At 41.2% G+C, this 18,975-nt stretch overlaps 2 protein-coding genes across 3 annotated transcripts in view; one reads left to right on the top strand and one right to left on the bottom strand.

Moving 5' to 3' along the window:
* slit2 (slit homolog 2 (Drosophila)) overlaps positions 1-5,302 on the top strand; it is a 97,313-nt gene extending 92,011 nt beyond the window's left edge. Inside the window, exons 33-38 of one of the 2 annotated variants that reach the window (XM_034688752.1) lie at positions 319-449; positions 681-835; positions 1,355-1,700; positions 1,871-2,085; positions 2,612-2,655; positions 3,512-3,714. In XM_034688752.1, coding sequence (XP_034544643.1) covers positions 319-449; positions 681-835; positions 1,355-1,700; positions 1,871-2,085; positions 2,612-2,655; positions 3,512-3,604 — 984 coding nt within the window. In that variant the 3' untranslated portion in view covers positions 3,605-3,714. Of the gene's footprint in view, positions 1-318; positions 450-680; positions 836-1,354; positions 1,701-1,870; positions 2,086-2,611; positions 2,656-3,511 lie in introns of both variants that reach the window. The other variant, XM_034688751.1, reaches the window with a different exon arrangement.
* A 7,684-nt stretch (positions 5,303-12,986) lies between these two features.
* Positions 12,987-14,836, bottom strand: LOC117815432 (D(1) dopamine receptor-like). The gene has a single exon (XM_034687145.1). The coding sequence runs from the start codon at positions 14,710-14,712 to the stop codon at positions 13,345-13,347; it is 1,368 nt and encodes a 455-aa protein (XP_034543036.1). The 5' UTR covers positions 14,713-14,836; the 3' UTR covers positions 12,987-13,344.
* Between the last annotated feature and the right edge of the window lie 4,139 nt (positions 14,837-18,975).

Genomic DNA, 18,975 nt, shown 5'->3' with positions numbered 1-18,975 from the left:
GTAGGCTATGACAGTCACACTCTGCTACATCTGTTATTATCACTCTCCCTCTTCGCCTCCTTTGCCTCCCTCATCAACAGGCCCCTTTTTTGTCAGGTCCAGTTTCCACTCTTTCATCACCAGTACCATTAATTAAGCCTTCAAAGAAGTGTATAGTGATAGTGAAGTGTACGGGAAAGTAATCAAAATGCAGAAAGTGTAATTATTCAAAAAGTGTAACATTGTGCTCTCATCTTCTCCTTCTTGATAAGCGAAAGTAATAAACGAGACTGTCACCTCTCTAAGGCCATTTAAAAGAACCTCCCCCTGTGTTTTCAGATTGCTACAGATGAGGACAGTGGTGTGTTGCTGTACAAAGGCGACAATGATCACATCGCCATGGAGTTGTACAGAGGACGCCTCAGGGTCAGCTATGATACCGGATCCTACCCTCCCTCTGCTATATACAGGTACATTCACACATAGGCAGAAATGTCCAACAACACTCAACACTCAGAGTGATGCCACATTTACATGATGGATGGTTCAAACAGTTAGACTGGATTTCTCATTTCTTCTTCTCTCTCTCTCTCTCTCTCTCTCTCTCTCTCTCTCTCTCTCTCTCTCTCTCTCTCTCTCTCTCTCTCTCTCTCTCTCTCTCTCTCTCTCTCTCTCTCTCTCTCTCTCTCTCTCTCTCTCAGTGTGGAGACAGTGAATGATGGGAGCTTCCATGCTGTGGAGTTGGTGGCATCAGACCAGACTTTGTCCCTGTCCATCGATGGCGGGCCGCCCAAATCCATCAACTCTATCAGCAAACAGTCAACACTGAACATAGACTCACCACTTTACCTTGGAGGTAAGGATATCATACAGTTTGTGTGTTCATGTGAATGTCAAAACTCATGCAGAAGAGATTTTAAATTTTTCTTTCTCTGCTCTTAAATTGTATGACTGTTAATAGATGGTCATATATCAAAAAGCTGACTAGGCTGTTGAAACCTGTGATACAAAACATAAGAAATGCGTAGTCTTGAGATGTATTTTAATCCTGATTTGAAATTTTAAGCCCAGGATAATTTACAGTATGTTTATATAGCTTTAAACAGTTGTTAAATAACAGTCCTTATCTGAAGGAATTTAACTGAAACACTAAAGCACCCTTTGATTAATGCCTGGCTTGACTCTGGCAGCTCTCTTTGGTGGGATACCCTAGAAAAACATAAACCGCACATTCCTCAAACACTGCAGCACAGTCACTCTCTTAGAGCAACAAATACTGTATATGTTGACTTTCAGTGTTGGCCTTCAGATTTATCATTGCACATCTTTTCACCATGTGTCACATCCTTCTTATCAAATCATGCCTCTCTCCTAGGTATGCCAGAACGTGCGTCAGTCTCGGGGGGTCTCTCGTCCCTGCAGCACAGCACAGGGGGGCGTAACGGCAGCAGCTTCCATGGCTGCCTCCGTAACCTTTATATCAACGGAAAGCTCCAAGACCTGGGGGCCGGGCTAGGGTCAGGTTCAGGGACCGCGCAGAGCACCAACAGACAGTGGCTGGGTCATGGGGTGGAGCCAGGCTGCCAGCCCTGCCAAAGAGGCGCCTGTGTCCAGGGTGACTGCCACCCAACAGGGCATCGAGGCTTTACCTGCACCTGCCACCCCGGGTGGACAGGAACACTGTGTGACCAGCAAGTCAACAACCCCTGTGATGGCAACAAGTGAGTGTGTTTGTGTATCTCTGCTTTATATTAGAAAGTGGATGATTTCATTTTTAGAATTAGTGAAAACCAAAGTTTTTTATCCAGGGTCATATACTTTTGTATACAAAGGAGGACTAACTGACAGATATAACCGACCACATTCCTTTTCTTTCCGGTCTCCCGCTCAGGTGTATACACGGTACCTGTCTTCCAATCAACTCGTACTCATACTCCTGCCGCTGTCAGCCTGGTTTTGCTGGTGTCCTCTGTGATGAGCAGGACCATGACACAGCAAACCTCTGCAGTCTGTCTCGCTGTAAACATGGCAAGTGCAGAGTGTCGGGCCTGGGCAAAGCATACTGCGAGTGTAACAGTGGATACACAGGAGAGGCCTGTGACAGAGGTGAGGAAACACAAAGTGGATACAGTGGTATCTCTTGATGCTTTGCCGATCTCGTCCTTTGCATTTGTCAAATTATGGTTTAGAAAAAAAAAATCTTGTCCTAGTGTCTGTTAACAATTTACTCAGTGTGAAGTTCTGTGTGGCAAAAAAAAGGCTTTTTCTTTTGCATGCTGTCATTCATCTGGCTTGACACCTTTCACCTCACAGCTATGTTTGTAAAATTGACAACACAGAAATAATCTTCTTGCTGATGAGCTCTTTGATGCCTGCTTTCGAAGGTCTTAAAGAGTCATTCCTTTCTTAACACCCCTAACAGAAGTGAAGTCATTGATGAAGTGAAGTCTTTCATAATCAAGAACTGTTAAAAATTTTGAATCAAGAGCATTTTTCACTTCACAAAACCTCTTTCTGCTCCTGCTTTTCTGTCTTTTGTGTGTCTTATTAATAGCCTCTCAGCTGTGTGTGTGTCTAACAGTGTTTCTTGTCTCTGCATTAACACCTCTAACCCGCTGCTTTTTTAACTCAGCATCTCCTGAGCCTCCTCTTAATCCTTCAAGGGGGATTAATCAGGTGAGACTGCCTGGTCACTTTGTACTTTCTTCCTGTTTTCTTTATTTCTTTTTTTCTTTCTTTTTTTCTTTCTTTTTTTCTTTCTTTTTTTCTTTCTTTCTTTCTTTCTTTCTTTCTTTCTTTCTTTCTTTCTTTCTTTCTTTCTTTCTTTCTTTCTTTCTTTCTTTCTTTCTGTCTTTCCTTCTTTTTTGTTTTGGATTTCCTCTGCAATGCGACTCAAATTATGACCACCCACTGCTCCTCCTTGTGCAGGCGACTCATGCAACATAAAGCTTAAGAAGTTTGATCTATAGATCTACGTCTTCCAAATTAAGCAGAAATGTAAGAAGCCATGACAGTCAGAATATTTTCATAGACAAATACAATTTTTTACATAACCAAGTTTGACTTTTTTTTCCAGGCTTCCCTCATTTAATTTCCATCTTAAGAGTAATAAACACTTTATAAGAGTTGGTATTACAATTGAATTTCCAATAACAACAAGGACTTGTGTTTTTTTTAAGCTTCTACATTTCTGAATTTATAGACTATATTTTTGTTCATTTTTTTACAAGGTTTGGGGTCAGTCTCTTGTAGCCCATATATTTTAATGTTCTGTTTTATAGTCTAGCCATTTATTTTTAAGAATTTCAATACTCCTCTTCCTGGGAGGTAATTTTATAGTTTACTGTCCCCACGGTGCCATTTGTCTCATTTTGCTGCCTTCTTATTGTCCCTCCTTCAGTCCCTGGATGTCTTAAGTTCCTGTTTTTTTGCTTGTTTGCCCCATAAACATCACTTTGATATGTAATGGTCTCTTCAAGTGTTACAAACTTGGATCCAATGTAACTCTTGTGTTTCCTCTTCCTGTCTGCAGAGGTGGCCTGCCGAGGGGAACGGGTCCGAGATGTCTACCAGAGACAGCAAGGCTACGCGGCGTGCCAAACCCAGGAGAAGGTCTCCCGTCTAGAGTGTCGGGGCAGCTGCCAGGGGGGAGCAGAAGGACAGGGCACCTGCTGCACCCCCCTCCGCAGCAAACGCAGGAAATACACCTTCCAGTGCACTGATGGCTCTTCTTTTGTCCAGGAAGTGGAGAAGGTGGTCAAGTGTGGCTGTACAAAATGTTCCTCATAAAAAAAGAAAAATAGAAAAAAGAGACAACACCCACAGCAGATTTCCTCCTCTACAGATATGTTTTATGTTCCTGCCCGCCTTACTTGATCCTCGTCTCCCTTGTCCAAGGTGTCGGACTCCTTCTGAGAAAAGCCTCCACCCTCCACAGCCCTGTTTTTTATAAATCCTTAAAAAAGGCAAAAAACAAGAGAAACAACGAAAAAAAGAGTTTCTTTTCTTGTCAGTGCTGGACTGATGCTCGATGCTTCCTCGGTGGGGATGTTGAATTGTATTGTAAAGTACAAAAACAGACTTATTTTTTATTATGAAGTGGAGAAAAAGACAAAAAAACACAAGAGTTGACTTTTTCCTTGCGTCTACTTCTTTTTGTTGGTCATGATGACTCCAGTGGTGTGCCACACTGTCTCTTCCCTCCGGAGGACTGACCGGTCTCTCGTGGCGGATCGCTTCCTGTAGACTCCCTACTTCCTGTCTGTGAGTTGTGTGTTTTAGGAGTAACCTTAACTGGTAGTACCACAGACTCACCACTAGGAGGAGCTGCATTAAGGCCTGGGGAGACAGAGGGCAGTGAAAACCCCCTACCACACAAGAAACCACCACTGTCGACCTCCTGAACCCTCTGAGACTGTGTGCACGATCCTACACACAGCTGTGCTCAAAACTTGTGGTATTTTTTACAGCTACTGAACAACACAAACACACACACACACATACACACAATTGCTCTCACCTGTAGAACGTATACATATTACCTGCCAGATTAAAAACACTACTCTCTGTTTATCTCCCCCAGTCATGAATGACAAGTATTTATTGTACCATAAATACCTGTACTTATTCAGTAGAACCCCTATGTACCAATCTGATTCTTTTAATATATATTAATTTATATTTGTCCTTATTTTTGTATTAAAAAGACATAATCTGTCAAGATAGCTGAACTAACAAAATGGTGTCCTTTATTTTGGTTGAAGAGAAGTTGTTTTTTTGATCACTGAAACTATTGTGCTTGCCAGAGACCTTAGTTACATTTTAATCTGCAAATGTGACGTGAAGACATTGTATATTTTTGTCGCGTTCCTGAGAGTTTGTACTGTGCCATTACCAGAAGGTCTTTATATTAGAGTATAAATGTATAGATAATTTCCCTACTTATGTATTTCACACACAGATCTTGTGAGTAGCATTGACCCTAGAGGATGCTTAGAACTGTTTTTACCTTTTTAACAAATTTATGCTCAAAGAATACTGTGACTTTTTCTAAATGAAACTACTTTGTTAGCCCCTTGGTCTCCGACGTAACATTGTTGCTGCTAAGTTTTTTGTACCGTAGACTTGGATCCTGATCTGTATGTTATATAGAACTTCCTGCTCCTACTGTAAAGGGGCACCTTGTGTAACAGATAAATATGTCCCCCCCCCCCCCACCTCTACACATGTGCATTGTGCTTTATATTTCCCCCTCTCTCCATCCCCAGACTAATGTCAGTTCCCTGACTGATGTTTGTTTATTAAACACAATATTTACCTCACACTCCTCACTTTTGCTTTTATTTTGTCACAGTAAGAGGTCCATCTTAAATATGTTCCCCTTGACAAAATAGAGAAAATAATTATTGCAGTTATGAAGCCCAATAAAGTGGACAGTAATCTGACATTTTCTTTCAGGGTACTTCACAGTGTATAAAATGGAGAATACAACAGGGAATATACAGCACATCTTTATCTGCACTGTTACCTTGAATATTTAATACATGGTTTGTAATGACAGCTTGAAAACAGATAGATTTGGTAATGGCATATGCAGTCAAGTATTTATATCAAAGTGTCATATGCAGACGCCTACACCAAGGATGGTTTTTGTGACATTAAGAAGACAGCAAATTAAAAAAAGGAAAAATATGCTGAGCAAACAAAGTAATACAAATCAATTGTTAAGAACCTTTCTAGTTTATTTGAGAAACTAGACATGAATACGCGTTTGGTCCTGAATCAACCAGGGCTTGCTTACTCTTCCAGGATTTTGCTCCTTTGCTTATGCAATACAACAGCACCACCTGCTGGAGGAAAGTTTACTTACAGATGACTGTGTGTTATAATATTTGTTGTAAATTAATGGCATGACAAATATGGATCTCTCTAGCCTAACAAGGGACATAAAGTGATTAGGATCTATAAAAATAACCCTGAGGTGACCCATATATGTCAATAACCGGACAGTTGACTCGGCTGACCATGCCGTGTTCAATAGCTATTAGCTTAATGTATATATAATCCTCTGGCTGGTAAAACTGTGACCTTGGTCATCTCAGGGGAAGCACTCCAACCTTATTCCAAGTCTATTGTAGTCATAGGATGGGAAGCTATCAATTAATTCTACTGGAGTTAATGTACGATGTTTCTATTTGACATTTTATGGAAGAAGCAGCAAATAGTTCAAAAACTCAAGTCAATTACAAGAACATCAACATTTTAGGCTATGTATGTGATTTTGTTGTTCGTTTTTACTTTTGAGTACTAAGCTAGTTTTATCTCATTTTAATTTAATGCTTTTTGGCTGTTACCAGGTCAACTGACTAAAGCTGCATAAACAAATTTTTTAACGCTGTCTTAGTCATACTGTATATTGCTCAAGCAGGCTTAATGGAATTTTTATTTTATATTCTATGTATATCTTTTTTTTTTTTTCTGACCTGCAACTTTCTGTCTCCGTCTGATTTATTTTTAGACTTCAGACTGTCGCTTTGAGAGTTGGTCTGAAGGTTCACACTAATAATTCAGCTGCTTTACGCAGCAGCAAGCAAGAGCAAGAATGAGAGCCGGCAGCCAGCTATGCACTACCACACATGCACCAATAGAATATGGCCCACCATGACAAATATTTAGCCCACTTTTCCTTTAAAGAGTCGTTTTAGGTCATCGTTGTCATTTTCCATTTGTTTTTCATCCCTCACAGAGGTCCTCAATATAAATCACCCAGTATTTGTTTTCATTCTGTAAAAATGTTAAACTAAGAAGAATGTATGTGGTTTTTCCTTTTTGATGTTAATATCCCTTTAATTTTTTTAATCAGACAGGGGTGTCAAAGTTTCTCTGGTCTGGTCTGAGCAGAGCCTTTTTCAAGTGCTAGTTCTGGCCTCAGTCTATGTTGTTAACATGCTTTGTTTAAAATCTCTAGTTGCTTTTAACCCTACACTTCACCTTTTTTTCCAGTATCCTTCTTTCTGCATATTTCCATATTCCATATTTTTTCCCACTACCCATAGACGGTACATTACAATGGATGCCATGAGAGCGATTTTGCTTTGAGGCCAAAAGATTTAGAGATCCCTCTACTGACTGGCTGGAGTATCAATTATAAACCCCACCTCTGTGAACGGAGGGAAAGGAAGCCAAACTATAAAAGCGAAATACACGCCAAATTCATTTTTCTCAAACATGGTTTCAGTCATGATTGTCAATTCTTATCATGCTGATTTATTTGCAAGTGCCCATTTTTCCACCAAGTATAATTTGAATTAGTATTTTAATTTTAAAAAGAGCAGATGTGACATCATGATTGACAGCTCTGTTGACAAATGCAGGCTCCTTCTGTACTCTGATTAGCAATTTCCAAGCCATAAGTGTCTCTGTGGACTGTACTCACCTGAGGGTTATTCAGTGTTTTATCTGTAAGTTTAAAACATGTTTTTTGTTAGTGTCGAGAGTGTGATGTCAGTTCTTTTAAGCTACCAGCCAGGTTGCTTATGTGTATACCTTGGTTGCACCATTGCAATATGTCAGTGTTCATCAAAACTCACAATTGTCTCATTTATCAAACATACATATGACTGAAAACTGTACAACTGTGTACAGTCATTTCCACGCAAAGATCGACATTTATCAATCTCGACGTGGGCGAGGTATACGCTCAAAGTCCATGAGGTCCTTCCCTCTTCGTCGACTCATTCGTCATAAGGACTCTACATTGTAGGATGTCACAGATCTTCTGCAAAGACTGGTCCAGCTAAAAAGAAAGACTTGGAGTAACCACATGGAAGTTTGCAGATCTTACAGCATCCTCAAGGGTTCGTACTGACAACTCTATACAGCATCAGGAGAAGTCTTCCAACTTTACAGAGCTTCTGTCAAATACTCTCATAATAGATGGGATCCTGTCCATGCTTCTTAAAGAATGACTTGGCCAGCTGGAGAATGCAGAAGTCTCTGCACACGACAGCAGAGATGTCATCATATTTCAATGTAGTTAAAAGGTCTCAAACACCTGCAGATATCTGTTGACACTGTTCTGATTCTGACATCTTGTACAAAGTCAAGACTCTAGTTCTTCTGAGATATGGATCATGATCAACAAACACCATGATCACACACACACAAAAGTGAACACTAATACATGAACACAGATGAACACAAATACACTTTCCCTGTCGCAGCATTGTCCAGTTTTGACATGAATAAACACTTATAAAAGTATAAAACGCATGCACAGTGTTGTGTGATCGACACATTACTTAGACTTTTACCCTGTGTTATTGAATTTAAAAAATAAAAAGAGCTAAATGATTAATGGAAAAGGTGAATGCTTGTATCCATAATTGTAAACCAGGACTCAATCTGGCTAAATATGTAATGCAGGGACCAGCCCCTTGGGGGTGTACAGGGATTACAGCGGGAAACAGTGAAGTGACCTGATCTGATCCACCCTAAGAGACTGAAGAGGATTATAAAGACTTCTGGATGGAAAGACTTCCCAAACTGGATCAGAGGCAAAAATAAAATTGTACACGTGAGTGTAGTCAAAGCAAATCCGTCATTCAATATCTTTCACAACAAATGTGAGCGTATATTTTTATTGTTTTTAACTGGTTATGAAAGAGACTTAATACTGATGCCTCTGTATTTTCTACGAAAGCAAAGAAAGACCAAGAAGATTATTGACTATTTCTAAACATTTGTCAAACCTTTCTCTAGAAAAGTTCAAACTCAGTTACATGTTAAACGGTAAAAAGACAGCATGACTGGTAGTTTGGTCAAAGAACGTATGCCTGCACAGGATGAGAACAGCAATGATTTATTGTTTTTTCCACAAGGGTCCCAATGATTCACACAAATTAAAGTATGACTCAGTACCAAGTTTAAATCACGGGCTCTGTTTACATTTGGCAATAACATTTATCCTGGTGATCAGAGTAAAAGTGAACAGCTTTATGTACAGGTACAGTATAAATTCACCTTGCTGTGTCCTGTAGTGATTCAGATTCTATCACTCAGGCTGCATGGTGGTCTCAGACTCTGACTATATTGGTCTGGCAGTGTGTACGCACAAGTCCCGGGCCACTCTGTCCATAGCCACATGGAGTAACAAACCAACTGTCAATACAGATATATTGTGTCCATATTTATTCAGTAAGGGAGAATGCTGTTCATTCTTGTATACCTGACAACAGTTATTTGATGCTTAAAAGAGGGGATGCAATGTTATGATTGACAGATCTGTTGACAAATGCAGCTTCTGCAGGGTTCCTGAAGGAACAAGGGAAAACTTAACAAACAACAGAAAGAAAGTCATTGAAATGTCCATGACTGCTATGTCCACTTCAGATTGATGCAAGCAGCTATTGCCCAGTAGACCTTGTCAACCTGAATATTTTCTATTCTTAAGTTGAATGAGTATTTTGGTTAGCTGAAGAGACAGGATGTCAGTACTATAGCTCCAAGGGCCAATCCCTTTAGTGTGGACATGCAGAAGTGGCGACACGTCCAATTTTACATACAGTCAGTAGTATAACGTTTTTCTCCTTTACATTAGTATTAGCATTTGATATATCTTCATACTTCTACTTGAATACATCTCAAAAGTATTAATCATACTTGCTTCACTGTATTTATCTGACAGAAAGGTGACTTAAACCGCATTTTTCAACCTCGATTGGGATCTCAATACAACTCATATTATCGAAACAACTTTCTATTAACATGGCAATACATTTCCTGATTAAAAATAAACTTCTTCCTTTTTAAATGCTCACAGGTCAAAATCTTCTGTTCAGTTCGGTTTAACAGCTAAAAGCTCTTTGACCTTTAGATGTGTGGTCACAAATAACTTAATGTAACAAAAGTGCTCCTTGTGACTGACCTTGTGTAACTGTGGCTTCTACAAAGACACAAAGTTCCCCTGGCCTTGGTGACATTGGATTAGACAATCCTTCCTACTTTTGTTTTCAAGGTTTGATTAGTTTAGAGCAAAACAAAACAAGTCAAAATAAAGGGTAAGTTCGTGGTTTGGTTTCATTTAAGCTTTGTCATGGTAATATCATCAGGAAACACTCAACATATTTTAATTGTTATGCAGATAATACTCAATTATACTTCCCAAAAGAAGCTGATCATTCACCTGAAATTGAAGCTGGACACAAAGAACTGGACATCATATAGTTCTTAGACATGAACAACAAAGAGAAGTAATTAAGGTCAGGAACAAATCAATGCTCACTGTCAGCTGGAAATAGGAAAAAATTGAGATCTTGGACATTCTATTGACCCATCCAACAAACCCATTCTCCACCTTCTGTGAACTCTGTAGATCAATGACATATTCACACCTGTGGAAACTAGAGGTTTTCTCACTTAGACATATGGATCCTGGGCACTTAAAAAATGACTGATGTTATCACCATCTTTATGTAAGAAGATGATGCTGGTTTATCTGTCTGTTGATTTTGGCTCTGGCTATTGATTTTGGCTCTGGCTATGGTGTTATCATTTAGTGAAAAAGGAATACATTTAAATGTACTTATTTACTTATTTAATGTACTTATTTAAAAACTCTCCAAATGCCAAGGCTGTAATCGAATAGTTGTTCCATTGCAAGATAGGTCTCTGCACTGATTGCACATAAAGTTATTGGCATCTTTTTTATGACGTCTCTGTCTTTCTTTCCCTTTCTGTGTTGGTGTAGCCTCGGAGACTCCTTCAACTCCCAGACATTGAAAGTGGGCATGTGTGGCCCACTAAAAGTTTCACAAGTCGAACACGATTACCCAAGATAATGCAGTGAGTCCCTTTTGGGTTACCTGAGATGGAACAAGGACAGTCCGTCAATTTTAATAGACATTATCACTTCATCATTATCCTCTGGGAAAAGACACATACAGTAACTCTCTGAACCACACATCAGTCAGACAGGTTGTGATTTTTCTCACTCAGTAACCTATATGCAATGACTGCAAACGGGAGACACATGGTAAAACATTCATTTGACCTCTGTTTTATTTATCCTCTTTGGCATGGTGACTATTCTTACATACAGTTGGAGATGCCTGCAGCTGATGGGTGTCCTATGTAGGTTACAAGCCCATTACACAGGGACTACTGCATGGCTGCACATGCATTCCCCCAGGATAGAATTACACGGTATACCCTACCATTTCCGTGTTTTTCTCACTCCTGCATAATCAGAGTAAACACACATACAGACACATTATCACTTGTGCTTATTAGAGATAACACGTATTTACCGCACACATTTTTCTGTTGAATTGGAAATCAGGGCTGCATAAATTGTTGTACATCAAATCACAGTGTGACATTTTTGGAAAGTGCAACTGTTCTATTTCCTGAAGATGGTTAAAAGGAAGATCTATACCACTGTAGGTAACATACCCTGCCTACCAGCATCTGTACAATGGCTGACAACTTGTTTTTCTATTTCTCAGTTGGTCTTGCAGTCTTTCTATGCTGGTATTTTTTGTGAAAACAAGAGGTAACATGTAATCACTAAGCTTAACATATGCTGGTGGGAGGATTTCATTTTGCTTGACCTTCCACAGAGCAAGGGTAGCCAGCTCTCTCTGCCCCAGTCTTCTGTTTCTTAGTTAATAGCTGTGCAAAGAATCACAAGAGAGCTATTTCCCACAGCTGCCAGGAGTCAAGTTTGAACTACAGATGAAAATGATACGTGTTTAAGTGTGTTTTAATAAGTATGTCACTAATTATAATATTCTTTTTTTTTTTTTTTATGTGAAGCCTAAGCTTACATATCTGTTTCCCTCTGGTTGTACTTAGCTGTAAGCTAGCATGCTACCTGTAGCTTGTTTACAGAAATTAGATCAGTCTTTACATGTCATGCCCAGGATGAAATCATGATCATCCTTGTTAGCTCTTCTAAGGCTTATGGGTCCTTGAGGCTTTCACACATGCTTTTATATCTAACACAAACAAGGAAGACTGATTAAACAAGAATGAACAGATGTTAATGTGTGCAAGTTCATTGTAGAGCACTATAAGGGACTGGGTATATCTCGGGCTATTCTTAGTCCTTGTTCCTCCATCATCCTCACATAGAAAATAATCACAGCTTGTGTTTTTGAGGGTTGTCACGATAAAAGCTTCTGTGTTCTCACTGGTCAGAGCATCTTTCACAGGAACATCCTTCACAAATTATTCATGTTTGTTTCTTTCAGGAGACAGAAGAGGGGAAACAGAGTGCACAGTGCATCCACCGTTATGCACAGCTGACGGATGCTAAAGTGAGTCGGTTACATAATCCCATTTCTAGAGACACACAGAAATCCTGACTTTTAAAAGGTCCCTCTGTGGCGAGGAATGAATGGAAGCCTTGTGGCAAAGTCACCCAATGTCACTGGCTTATCTTAGCAATATAGATATTTGATATATCGTTTAAGCTTTATCTGAGACATGTTATGTCAACATTTTAAATTACAGATGCTTAATCATTCATAGTATCACTGTTGTGGTTATTGCATGCCTTTTCTGTGAAGAGTGTGAGAAGCTAAAGAGGTGAGAACGATGCAATCTCCACTTTTGTTTGACAAGATGTAATATTCTTTTTATCTTCACAAGTGATATCGAGTGAATTCTTCAAAAAGCACAAAGACCTCTCAAGTTTCTGGGCAGACTGTAAACAATGAGGAGAGCACTAACACTGAAGTCCTGGCCTGGATATCCTTCATTGCTTATTTTTTATCCGCATTGGTCATTGCCAGCTACATCATTGTTAGGCAACAGCTGATTGGGCCCATTAGTTCAAACCTCACAGGCTTAGAAAATCTTAAATGAGGAAGAGATTATTCCAATTGTGCCAGTGAACTCAGACTTTAACATCCTACAAGTGTTGCAATCTGAAAAGCTTCTGATTTTTCTGAATTTATTAAACCTGGGTTATTTATCCCGATAAAGAAAGAAGAGGTAGTCCCCAGTTTGAATTGTGCAAGCTCCAAAACATTTATTGAGTCTTTTCTTTTGTCAACATCCCTGAGAACAAAGTAGCCTACAATAACAGCTCCACCGTTTGACCAAAAATTGTTTTATGCTCATGATACTACCACTGACCTCATGACAAAAAGAAAATTTTTACATGCGTGGTAAAATAAGAGTTTTTTGTTTCACATTTGTATTTATAATTTCCTAATGTAGGCTGACATTTTACTACCTTATACACGTTTTCAATTAGGATTAAATTCACATTGTCTCACAGTACTTTTTACCAGCTTCAGTCGCACCTCCTTTGCATATTTCTCGTATATCTGACCCCACACACGAGTTAAATAGTGTGACTTATATCGGTATCTGCGTCAATCTGTCTTTACTCTCCTCGGTGTCTGTCACCTGCTCCGAGTTCGTCCCTCTGTGATACAGCACGGTCACCGTCGTGTTCCCGCTGTCATCGCTTCCTCTGGTTTGCAAGGCACATGGCACGTTCATTTTCACGATGAGCGGGCTTTCTTGCTTCAGCTGTCCGGCCTCGTTGCTCGCCATCACCGTCTCCACCGCGGCGCTTACCGCGGCACAGCAGCCTTGTCCACGGCAACGCAACAGGCGCAGGAAGGCGTCTCTGAAGTCCGCGTTAAACGCATAGATGATGGGGTTCAGGGATGAATTGCTCCAGCCAATCCACACAAAAACATCGAAGGTTTTTTCACTGACACAGTAAGGGCCTCGCTGGGCACCCGGGGCATCCGGCCCGGGACAGAAGGGCAGGGCGCAGTTCAGTACAAAGAACGGCAACCAGCAACATACAAAAACGCCCATGATGATGCTCAGAGTTTTCAGAACTTTCGTCTCTTTTCTGATGGTCACTCTGAGCTCTCTGTGTGACTGATTAGAGCGCTGAGAATCAGTTTGTAGATGAAACTGAGACTGATATGAGTTGGCACCGATTTCCGTGCACAGGTGAGGGAACTGTTCAAGTACCTCCGAACGGCGACTCTGCGCGCGCTCTGCCGCCCGCTCCAGGGATGATATCATCCGGATCTGTATCTGGGCTATCTGGTAGATGCGGGTGTATGTAACAATCATTATAGCCACAGGGATGTAGAAGCTGATAAGGGAGGAGGAGATGGCGTATGTGCGGCTCAGGCTAGAGTCACAGCTCCCATCAGAAGACTTACCGTGAAGTGCCAAATCCTCCCCGACCGGATCACTGAGCTCCGCCCTGTGCCAGTTAAGCTGCACGGGAACGAAGGAGATGACCATGGAAACTGTCCAGGTCACCCCGATCATCACAGAGGCCACCTTCTTGTTCATACTCCTCTCATAACGGAACGGGCTGGAGATGGCCCAATATCTGTCCACACTAATGACGCACAGATTGAGGATGGAGGCCGTGGAGCACATGATGTCGCAGGCGAGCCAGGTCTTACAAAACCCTCCAAATGGCCAGAAACCTGCCACTTCAGCCACAGCTTTCCATGGCATCACCAGTATGCCAACCAGAAGGTCCGACAGAGCCAATGATACAATGAAAATGTTGGTAACTTTGGCACGCAGGTGCCGGTAGCGATAAACAGCTGCGCAAACCGTGAAGTTTCCTAAAAGCGTCCAAATGATGAGCACCGCCAGGACGCAGCCCGTTAAGGCTCGGTGCGCTGGTAATTCCTCCAGTGTCCCGGCTCCTATCAGCGCCAAGCCAGTCGTAGTGTTCATTTCCTGTTCCTGCGCTTGGGCATTTTTAAGCTAAAGGGCAAGAATGCCATCCATTCTGACCATAAATAGAAAACAAGAGGCGAAACACCCGTTCAGAGCAGGGAGTGCGCGTCTTGCTCCGATCTGCCTGATGTGTGCTGCTGCTCTGAGCGCACGACAGATTTACAAGAGACCACATGCACCACCAGCTGGTTTAGTCACTGCTGTCACAGACACGCAGAGCCGAGGGAAGCGTGCATTCTAAGAAAAAGTAAACAAGCCAAACCAAAGGATACCTCTGACGTACTTCAATTCACCATCCCAGAGTTTTATTTATCAGTCTTCATACTACTTAGACTGTCCCTTAATAACCGTTAATAACCCATTGAAATAAAATAAAATTACTGCAGTTAAATTATCTTTGTAATCCTTTTGGAGCTCTCGTTTGGATTTCAGATACACCAGTCTTTGACCAATTCATTTTCATGGTTTGCACTCCTTTGTTTTAAAGCTTTATTCATCATTTACTTATTCATTTTTGTCAAGTAGAGTAGAGCTCAAATAGGCTAAAAGTCACATTGTACTCATTATGGCCTGTAAAGATGTAATCTCTTACATGTTAGTTAATACAGCTACAAAATTAAAAATCCATGTGATACTTTGCCGTGTTACAATTTTGAGTCGTGTACCCCCACCTTTAAAGTTTAAACCCTACATGCTCTCTTATTACAGCTCTGGCTTGGTTTCCTGCATAATTAAATAAAATATGTCCTTTTGGCTGCTACACTCTGCCATCATCACCAGTTGGATGCCAACTTTGTCTCTCTGTGGTTGGGTGCCCTGTGAGTGAAGTATAAACAGGATATACACATTTAGGCTACAAACTGATTCAGCAATGAGGATGAATCCTATAAAAATTAGTTGCAAGACAAAAACAATGGGCTTAAAGACAACATTACTCTCATAAGAGCTCAGATTAATCTGGCATGAGTATATTTAAAGGTAAAAAAAATTCCAGCCCAAGATCCCAAAGATCCCAAACTTTCCCATTATGCTGTGATGTTTGTTAGATGATCTAATAAAACTGGAATCTAAGGGCCTTTTCATCAAAAGTTGATGATGCTGGTAATATAACCTTATTTTTTACCGAACACAAAATGGCCATGGTACTAATCCTCTCATCAAACCTTCGGTGAGAAAGCAAGAAAATGTAACTCTCAAATGATTTATCTCACGGTGAAATAGTATGACACCATACCACAGCACACAACCATGACAGTGCACTCTGAATTTAATACCCTCCCTTCCCACAAGTCTCTCCATCACACACACACACACACACACACAAGCATGAACACACACTCAAAAACACACAGGACATGCTGCTGTAGAAAACTTTCTGATTCAGGGACAGAACCAGATGGCACAGCTGAAGTTGTACCTTCAGTGAAGAACACTGATACGACACTCGAGCAACATTTGATCTTTATTGAAGGCAACAGGGTTTTGTTTGAAGACAGATTTAGATGATGGAGACAGAGACACACAGTTCGAAGCCAAGGGCGGGGGGAGACGATAATCAGATTATCTCTGTCGTTTTTGAGAGTTTGTGCTATTTTTGTGCATTTGCTGATTTAGGACACGCTGGAATTACGTCCATTTGTTGGAATGAAAAAGCTTTCACATGAGCATTAATGTCCTTTTTCTTTTTAACTGTGAGATAATTGTTTAATGTATTAATAATGCATTTACACTCATTTTAATCTACCATATGTGGTCAGTTGTAGTGAAGTAAATAAGGTCATGGCACACATCTGCATGGAAAAAAACGTGGAATAAAGAAAAATATTGAGGTCTCCATGCTGTCACTGTATGGAGCATGGGGCTCCAACACTCTCCAAAGCTACGTTCAGTCCCATCAGTCCCATTTCCTGCATGTATCCGGTCACAGTTGTCACTGCGCTGTGATTTTCTGCTGGCCTCCTCTTGATTGACTGTGTGCACAGCTCTGCACACTTCAAGTCACGCAGCTTTTTCAAGGCACACATCTCTTTGTAACTGTTGTCACTCTCCCTCCGCAGGTCCTCCTCCAGCTGCCTCCTGAGGGTCTCTTCTCTTGTTTTTTGTTGTTCCATTTTCACTTTGACAAGCTTCAACTCATGCTTGAGGGCCTCTGTTCTCCTTTTCTCCACCCTCTGGTTCTCTATCTGTATGTCCCTCTCCCTTTGGTTCTCCTCCCTCTCTCGTCGTAGCACATCCTCCATCTCCTTTGTCCTGACCTCCTCCTTCTTCCTCTGCTCCTCCAAGCTCTGCATGAGTCTGTCCATCTCCTTCTGCAGAGCGTCTCTCTTCATCTCCTCCCTCTGCCTGATGGCCTGCTCTTTCTGTATTTGCTGGACCTCCCTCTCTCTCTCTTTCTTCTCATTTACCACTTTATCCATTTTGGTCTTCTCCTCCATTTCTCTCCTCATTTTCTCCTCCCATTCAGCCTGCTCCTCCAGTGTTTTGATAACTTTGCCAAACTTCTCTTGAAGAACCTCCCTCCTCTCCTCCTCCTCCCTTCGTATCTCCATCACTCTCACCATCTCATGAATCTTTCTCTCCCTTTCCTTCTTGTCAGTCTCCTCCATTTTCCGTCTGAACACCTCCTCCCTGTCTCTTGCTTGTTTCTTCTCCCTCTCTGTCTCCAGCATCTGTTTTTTCTTCAGCTCCTCCATCTCTCTGTTGCTTTCATGATGAAACATCTCAAGCTCTTTTTTATACCACTCTTTTATCTCTGCCTCCTGCTCATTTCTTAACAGCTCCTTCTTCTCTTTCTGCAGCCTCCTCTCCTCCTGCAGCTCCAGATCAAGATCCTCCTCTGCTTTCTGGAGCAACTTGCTTGCATAGAATACTCCTCTGTTTTTCTGCATGATGTTGTCCACTAAGGAGAACAACTCTGACACCTGCTCCTTGTTTTTGGAAGTCTGGTTGTTGAACACACAGTACCTGTCTCCACAGCCATCCACCAGTTCAGCCAGATCTGTGCATCCATCTATCAGAGAACTCTTTACTGACACCCCTTCTTCCAGCAGGTCTCCATGGGTAAAAAGCACCAAAGAGAAATCCAAAGCATGGGAACCCATAGCATGTTTAATCTGCCGCATAACCTCCTTCTCCTCCTGAGTGAACCGTCCAATCTGGATAACAAGGAGGAACACATGGGGCCCAGGATACAGGAGGCTAACACTCCTCCTCAACTCCCTCAACACCTCCTGTGGAGTCTGGCGGGTGTCCAGCAGCCCTGGAGTGTCCAAGACTGTGATGTGTCGCCCACGAAATTCTCCACAGAACCTCCGGCATCGTTGGGTGACAGAGGTGCTGCTGACCTTTGAGTCAAACACCTTTCGGCCTAGGATGGAGTTGGCTGTGGAGCTTTTTCCACTGCCAGTTTTTCCAAGCAAAACCATACGAATCTCAGGGGAGAAGGGGGGTGGCTTCCTACCTAGAAAGAGAAACATGAGATAGGTTAAGTTTGTGAGAAAGAGAGTAAAAAAGAAATAGAGAAACATGATTTTCAGCTTACCTGACCAGCCAATGGATGACAGCTGCTTGCTAATGGATGCCATGGTGAGTCTAATCTCTTCCATCCATAAATTGAAGACAAAAACAAGTCAAAAAGAGAGGAGAGAGAAGAGAACAGTGCTTTAAAGGTCCTATGATTGAGGGTGTGATCAGCCCTGTGACATGTCAAACCCCTCTTGAACTCTAACCATCGCCGCCACTGTTTTGATTGTGATACTTGATCAAGTCTGAGCCAATAGTCTGTCTCTGAAACACTCAGAAGAGCAGACATCTCTATATAAGTATAAACAAACTAGCAAGAGGTTAAAGTACAGCTGATGTATAGATATGAGAAGTCCTTATATGTTGTATGTAGAGGACAGGTTTTTGGAAAAGGTGGGCATGGGGGTGATGAAAAAAACCAATAAAATGTTGATTGTTTGGTCTCTTTGTCTGGAAGGTAATCAGATCAGTTGTCTGTGCTGATAAAGCTGAGATGTCTGACCATTTTGTTCTTTATGAACTACTTGGAAGCTTCATTGGTAACAAACACTGAGGGCAGGTCAAGCTAATGGTAGTTTTATCTGTTTTTCTCAAGTATTTCTTTGTACATCAGTGTGTTAAATGGAGTCCAAATTACTTCAGAGGAGGACATGAATGTTGGTGGAAAATTTCAAGGTCCTCAAACAGATCATCTTTGAGACATTTTATTCCAGAGCAATGTGGTGCACCAATTGAAAA

The sequence above is a fragment of the Notolabrus celidotus genome, chromosome 7 (assembly GCF_009762535.1).
Source record: "Notolabrus celidotus isolate fNotCel1 chromosome 7, fNotCel1.pri, whole genome shotgun sequence".
In the NCBI taxonomy this organism is placed as follows: Eukaryota; Metazoa; Chordata; class Actinopteri; order Labriformes; family Labridae; genus Notolabrus; species Notolabrus celidotus.
Note: the sequence above shows the minus strand (reverse complement) of the source record. Positions and strands in the feature narration are given on the sequence as shown.

Bases quoted from the DNA above. Each gene is read 5' to 3' on its own strand.
- LOC117815432 (XM_034687145.1), bottom strand. From the start codon at position 14,712: ATGAACACTACGACTGGCTTGGCGCTGATAGGAGCCGGGACACTGGAG.